This window comes from Orbicella franksi, chromosome 14, assembly GCF_964199315.1.
Source record: "Orbicella franksi chromosome 14, jaOrbFran1.1, whole genome shotgun sequence".
NCBI classification, from domain to species: domain Eukaryota; kingdom Metazoa; phylum Cnidaria; class Anthozoa; order Scleractinia; family Merulinidae; genus Orbicella; species Orbicella franksi.
The window spans coordinates 7,383,168-7,390,771 of record NC_138158.1 but is presented as its reverse complement, the minus strand read 5'-3'; the positions used below and the strand labels follow the sequence as shown (position 1 = coordinate 7,390,771).

Genomic DNA, 7,604 nt, shown 5'->3' with positions numbered 1-7,604 from the left:
TCAAGCATTAATAGTTTGGCGGAATTGATCTGTATTATTTCTAAAAAAAATTATTTCACGTTCAGATAGTTTTCTCAAGTTCTCCCGCTGAACCAGTGCGGCCTCTTGCAAGAATACATTTTTGGCCTCAAAATATACACGGTTCAGTTTTTGTCAAAGTTTCCTCCAGAAACTTTTCGCAGACCAGCTCGCAATGAGGCAAACATTATTACTAAATTACAATTTGGAAAGAAAAAAGCCCTGCGCATAATTGCTGGCTGTACTCAAACAAACGATTGCGAAAATACATCTAATCGTATTAATGAAGTATGTGTTGGACTGTAGATCTAGCAACGAGCCGCCATTTTGAAAAACCACGTTAGCCCTGGAGGGGGTTCCCTGGGTTTGTTGTGTTTTCGCGCCAAAAACGCGGCTGCTACACCATGCGCGTCTTGTTCTACTCTCCAGTCTCTAGTTTGAACGTCTTAAAAAATTACTCATTGAAGAAGGACAGAACGCAAACAGGCTTCATTAAAAGGTAAATTACACGTAAGCCGTTTATTGAGTGCATGATTTTGGTTCGTTTTAATCTAGCTCGGGCAGAAAAGCAATAAAATTCTCTCAAAATAGCCCAGTTCTGTTGTAAAGAATCGTTGATAACAGTCACTTGCAAGACAGAACGGATAAGACATTATCAACGGGTTCAATCGTCTTGGTATAGCCGTATGTTTATCATCTATTTTGTTATTGATAATTCTTCTAAACGCAAGCATTTGTCCTACACCGAATGATGACAACAAACAGTAGTCAAATCGGCCCGACAAATCGAATCAAGTTGACATTTTCACATTTATCGTAGGCATGAGTTGTGTTTTTCCGATTTACGTTTCGGGTTTTGGGATCAGGTTCCATTGCGTTTTGGGAAAACTCTTTTTTGACTATTTATCTTTCTGTTTATAGGTTTGGACTGAAACAGCTCAAACCATACTCTTCCAGCGACACCCCACTCATAGTGCATAGTATTTATAGTTTATAATGGAAGGTACCGCCCATGCATGTGGATGCTAGAGTTGGTGAGGGCACAGTCGTTGTAAGCCAAACTACTCGCCTGGAGATGAACCCGCAGAGGAAACAGAAGGGAGGGCGGCCCGTGAACAGCTGACAAAGGAGGGTGGAAAGAGAGATGAGAGTGGTAGACCTAGCTGGCGACAGGTTGAGAAGTTTTGAGAGAGAAGCACAAGACAGAACCGGATGAAAAGGTGTCATGATGACAGACCTAACGCTATGTTGGTGAAGGGATTAAGCCAGGTAAGTGCAGTCACATTGTATTCACGGTTCACGGGTGGCGAGACGGGGAAGGGGCTGTAAGGGGCCAAAAGTCGAGTCCACTCAGGATGGCGGTCAACTGAACCGGATAATATATTGAACTTCTTTTATTGAAAAACATAATTTAAACTTAATGTTTAATATTTCCTCTACTTGTTCGAATACGAAATGTTTGGTCTTAGCTATAGGTTTACATGATACGCTCGCCGCCATGTTTTCTTCACGTTAATTGGTAACGTAGATGAATAAAAGCTACAAACGCTGCAAAGTTAAGCCCTAAATGATCTATAGCCTTTGAAAACAATTACTGGATTAGTTCTTGCCATGTCATCGTCATTCAGTAGCTGGCATCAGCTGCTCTGTTTGCCGCGTACCGTTCACTCAGTTCTTACACACGATATCGAGAGGTTTGTCATAATATATATTACTGGTATACCGTGGAATATCCCACCAGTCACTTGCATTTTCCTCGGTGTACAAATGCAAGTGACGAATGTACAACGGCTTTCCTGTACTCTGATTGGCTGTATTTTCTATGGCATGGTATAAACAGTAATATTATGTTATCATATCGAAGGAAGTCGTGCAAAACGACAAATGTATAAGAACACCAAGGAGATAACAATAAACCAGAAAGACAAAAGAATACCTAAAATTGAGGAAGACTGAGACGGGTGATAAGGGAGAGAAACGCCGCCGCTCCTTCCTCTTCTCGGGGAGGACGCCTGGGGACCGGAAACGAGAGTAAGGCGGAAATCGAACCTTCAAAATAAACCATCCTTCCAAAGAAATTGAAAATCTTTGATATATGATATGATATATGCATCTGTATCGCCCATTTTTCATATACAAATATGCTTTACATCTCTAACGAGTCTCTTCCGAAGTTTGGCTACATATTTTTCAGTTAAGCTGTACGTGACTCAGCTTGTCACTGTGTTTAAGTTAATTTTTGACATTCTAGCATAAGGTGGCTCTTGGGTAGTCACAGGTTCTAGTTACCGCGTCGTGTAACGACCCCTAATGCTTGACAGCTTTACAGTCCTTCAGCCTGAAGAAATATCCACGCTTCGGTGAGCTCTTAAAGTATCTCACTCCACGGTATGTACCGTCAGTTCCCAGTTTGTCATCCGTTAACAACTCCACACCGGCAATGAGATGCGCGTCATCTAACGGCAAGAGAGGTAAATGACCCACCCATCTTAGGTTGCCATTCTTCAAGCCCTTCTTTCCAACCACACGGCACGCCACGTTCGAGCCAATTAGCTTGGAAAATCGCTTGTCTGTGACGGCTACTTTCATTGGTACATCTTTCTTCGCCTCCACGGGTGCCGGCTTCTTCTCAATTTGAACAGTGTTCTGTTTAAGAGGTTTCGCATTAGTTTTGTTGCTGCTGAGTTTAGCTGGTGTCTGAACACTGGCAGGTTTGACTAGTTTAGCCGGTTTCTGGATAATAACAGGTCTGTCCGGTTCCTGTTTGATACGTGAAGAGTTCTCGTCACCACTCCCTCCTCCTTCTCCTGACGAATCGTCTGTTTTGTTTTCCTCGATCGATCCACTCCCCTTCGCAGTTTCCTCGTGAAGTAGCTCTTTCTCGAGAGACAACCTGGTCCTTAAATACAAGCAAGCAGAAAATCAAACAAAAATTGTTACATGAAGTATGGAAGGTCATCTGGGAACCGTGACTGTTAATATAACAGAGTTGAAAACTAAATTTTCACAGCACTCGCCATTCGGCAAGTGACTCTCAGAACTCACTAGCCCGGTAAAATTTTCACTGGCCCAGAAAGATACCTCCCCTTCACCCAAAAAATTTCCCCAATGGTTTTCGATTCACAAACCAAACGGTTTTTTTTTTCGGTATCACGTAATCAAGGACACCCAGCTTGCCATTTCGTGTTGAACTTTCTTGTTCTGGTCCATTTTCGAGACTCCTCATATGGATCACAGACCGATTTTACTAATTAATCCTTGTTTTAATCATCAACTGTGCTTTTGACACTCCTTGGAATTATTTCCACATTTCCGTAGCTTAACTGAAAAACAGCTAACTGAAGGACAGGGAAATCACCTGATTATCGGGACGTCATCGTTTTCGAAAAGCTCCGTTTTCGAAACGTTTTCCGTCCACACTAAAACGCAAAGCCGACGCCTGCAAATTCCTCCGGTTTGAAGAGCGTTTTCAAAAAGCTCCGTTTTCGTGACGGTTTAGTGTGGACTCCCCCTCCCCCCCCCCCTCCCCCCGCCCCTTACCGCCCCACCGAACTCTTTTTTGGGATGAACTGGACTCGACAGAGTGGCATAAATCGAGCCTACCTTCTCAATCAAAACCTTTTATTTCCTGAATTTTAAAAGCTAGCATACCTGTCGTCGAGCCCAGGGTGTAGGATGTGTCTTTTAAACGACTGTTCGTCTCTGTCATTATGACTTATTTGTATTAGATGTTCCCTCGGATCTCTGGTTTCATCGGTTATGTAGCTTCCAGTCTGTGTAACAAGTGATACACACAGTAACCTTCAGTGAAACAACGCCTATCCACCAACGAAAGTACTCCCTCCAAAAGGAAGTGTTCCGAATGTCAGGGCCGGGTTGATATAAAATACGACCAAAGTTAGCTTGGTTGATAAGTGCTTTATAAGCCTACTTTATGATATCAAAAAGACCTGTAGATTCTCCCTCCCCCCTCCCCCCCCCCCCCCCCCAATCTGATAAAATATTCGACCGGCCTTAAAATAATTTTAATTATTAACCCTGTCTCTCTTAAATATGTTTACTAGTAAAAGTGGTTTAACTAAACTAGGTTAAAACTTAGTTGCTCGTACCGTTCACACACCACACAACTTAACCAGGTAAAAACATGTTTGATTAAAATATGTTAGCAAGGTGGTATGAAATTTGTCTTCTAAAAATGACTGCAAAGCGTAATCAACAAATGAAAAAACCTAAACTTGATTTAGTTAAACTAGTTTAGTCGGTTTGAATGGGGTCTTAATTATGTTATAAGAAAGGAAGGGTTAAGAATCAATGAGGAATATACAGGCATTTTTTGAGCTTACCATGACACGGTCTAACAATTCATCTTCTCCTGCCACAAGTGACAGTTTTGTTCCGTCTTCCTGAGTTGGTTTTAGCGTAAAATTTAGGACTTTTCCTTCAGAAGCGCGTAACTCCACCAAATGTGTCTTAGGTTGGTAGCCTTTTGCTCTGGCCGTGATTTCATAGGAGCCTGGAACTAGCAGGCGCCAGTAGTCTCCTTCCTTTGACGTAGTGACGTCATGACGACGATCTGCGACGCTAATGGTCGCGTCAGAGAGAGGCTCACCTTGGTTGTTTTTAACAAATCCACTCACGCCATAATGTACCTAAGACACAATTTAAATGACCTGAATTCAACATTTTTCACAAAAGAAATTCATGGGCGCTGAGTAAATAGATCACAGACATAAGAACGAACTGATCATAACCGAGATGCTTGATATATTGTAATTAAAAGCAACAAATTGATATTTTGACGGTCTATTAACACTTTTCGGTAATAGCCATTTCCCTCTCTGAGAAGTGCCTGCAGAGAACCATGGTAATTGTGTCCATCAAAATAAATATCCAGTCCTAGATGATGAATACAACTACCATGATTCCCTGCAGGTGCATCTCAGAAAGGGAATTGGCCATCATGCATGAACCCTCTCCCGCACCTCCAATGTTCGCGCTATACGAGGGCTCCATCTTGTCCGATCGGTCGACCAGTCATATCTTGCCTGCTCTTGGAGATAGCCACGTGATATATTACTAGTTTCCTGGTCGACTTTTCGCTTCTCATGTTTCTAAGTATCGAGTTTCTTTGATTCTTGCGAGCATTGTCTATACAATCCCTTTAATTGCGAGTGCTGGCTTATATATGCTTTCGAGATATAAAAAATAGAATTAAGAGCAACTTCCTACCTGCTGTGCAAACTCGACAAGAGCCTTTTTGTTATCGAGCCAGTACTTCTCTAAGTCGCTGCTTTTAGGAAATCTATCGCAGCCTAGCTCTAGCGTGATTTCAAAGCAGTTGGAGTGAACATAGTTATAATCCTGCATGCCTCCTGACAGGCTGGACCAGCTGGCACCGTTCGTGATGCCGTCTATAAAGTGCTCTTCCTTTTGGTCTGTGCAATTCCACTTGGGGTTGGCCAAATGCATCACGGGATGTTCCTAGGACACAAATAAGGAATCAGACTTTTGAAAGAAGGAAGTCGTGAAAATTTAATTTTTTCCAAGGGGTAGTTTTATGAATGTTCGTTAGTGTAACATGCTGTATTTTTATGCAAATGGTATATTCCAATTTGAAATTTTGATTTAAAGGAGCTACGCCACGGTTTGCGCTTAAATTTTTCAAGTTTGTCTTTTGTAATCCGTGTTAATCTTCTCCATCCTAACCATCCTTGTTCCTTTGTGTTTTATTATTATCTCTTTGGTGTTTTTCTATCTTTTTTAACTTTTGTTTTCAGGTTTCCTTTAATTTAAAGGAATTTTGTACATGGTCAAAATGACTCAAAATATTGTGACTAAGCTCCTTTAAGCCTTCGGCTATCTCCAGATTTTAAGAAAGCTAAGTTCTTCAAATATTTTTCTTTCTAAAGAAAAGGGGCACTGGTGTGACGTCATAAAATCCAAAATGGCGCGCGGATACCAGAAACTTCTCACTAACTTTTTCCACTTCAAGAGTAAAATATTTTCGACAAATTTCCGATTCTGAACATTAATATAACAGTGAAAGTTATTTTCCAGTGGTAACCAATATATGAAGTTGTTTTTAAGTATTAAAAATGGTTTACATTCAAATTGTTCGAAATCGTGTTCAAGTTTCAATTTTTCTTTCTTACTACATGTGAGAAGTTGTTTTACCGTTTCAAACTAATAGTGACATTCAATTTCAAGAGCCTTATACGTAACAGAATCGTCTGAACTAGTCAATATCCTATAGGAGTAATTATAAAGGGACTGTTTTGGGGCCCAACTCTAATTGTCTTGTGCGAGTCCCTAAAACTTTAGCCCTAAAAGTCCTTCAATTTTCCATTTCTTGTTGTAATCACCAAAATAACAAGTAACAACAAGGCACCTGTGAGTATGTCTTGGCCAAATGTCTAAAAACGTCATCATCAGGTGTAGCGCTGTACAGGCTCTGTCCTGAGGGAGAATCATCATAAGGGTAAAGCGCGACCAAGGCTCCGCTATGCAGGCTCGCAGATAACACAAATGGGTACGTTTTGATCCACTCCATTACGGCCCTGACTTCAGACTGGGGTGGGCCTGTAGTGCTGGGAAAAAACTGATCCGGAAAGTTGCGATTTAAGTCCACCCTGTAAGCATTTCTCTTTCCGACTAGCTTGTTTCCCTTGCCGCGAACCGCTGCCATCTCGTACCCATCTGGATTCATGCTTGGCAGTATATGAATGCCAGTTGTGTCGACAAGGGTCTTAATCTTAGGGTCATTTTCGTAACTTTCGCAAAGGTACTTTATTAGTTGTAGTAACAGTTCTCGACCCAATGCTTCGTTGCCGTGAATATTCCCGATGTACTTGATTTCCGGTTCGCCAGCTTCGTGTTTACCAGGATTGTCGGAGATCTCCATAACCCATAACTTCCGGTTTTGTACGCTATAACCGATGGAGTACAGCCTAGCAATGTCTGAGTACTTCTGCGCAAAGTACTTCAAAAACCATGTCATCTCTTCATAATCATGGTGCTTGAATTCATTGACATTCAAAATGTCGACGCTCTTCCTCTTTTCGTCGTGAGTTGATTCTTTTTGGTCCCCGCCGTGAATCATGTCTAAAACTTTCTTAATTAAAGGATTGCTGTTTGCAAAGTGCGAAGTTAAAATTATGCCACACACTACAAAAGTCGAGAAGCGATACATTTTAACGTTTCTTCGACCGGCCAGACAATAAAATATTTCGCCTAAAATCTCGAGCGGTCAAACAACTTTCACTGTGAAATTTAATCCGTCTAATATGACAATTAGATCATTTGTCCATAAACTGACAGTCATCGATAAAACTTTTTTCAGTCGCTTTATTTAGCTGTTATCCTTTCACTGGGTGTGGTTAAGCGATAAACAATTATTTGCCGTAGAAGTAATTTATAGTGTTTACGCATTTTACAACAACCATCTCCTCGATCTGGTGCAACAGAAACTGAGACTGCACTTGTATTTTCAAACATTTCTGCCGCATTGTATTTCCACTGAAGAATAAACTTTAACTGGTCTTAACATAATTTTCGCTTATTTGAACAGTACTTCATCAAACAAATCA

At 41.1% G+C, this 7,604-nt stretch overlaps 1 protein-coding gene across 1 annotated transcript; it reads right to left on the bottom strand.

The window, feature by feature from the left end:
* Nucleotides 1-354: 354 nt before the first annotated feature.
* On the bottom strand, nt 355-7,461 carry LOC145467576 (carboxypeptidase D-like). Its single transcript, XM_081451142.1, has 5 exons — nt 6,407-7,461; nt 5,248-5,499; nt 4,362-4,667; nt 3,670-3,791; nt 355-2,917 (listed from the first exon to the last, which is right to left on the bottom strand). Exons 1-5 carry the CDS (start codon nt 7,205-7,207, stop codon nt 2,326-2,328), a joined length of 2,073 nt encoding a protein of 690 aa, XP_081307268.1. The 5' UTR covers nt 7,208-7,461; the 3' UTR covers nt 355-2,325.
* Between the last annotated feature and the right edge of the window lie 143 nt (nt 7,462-7,604).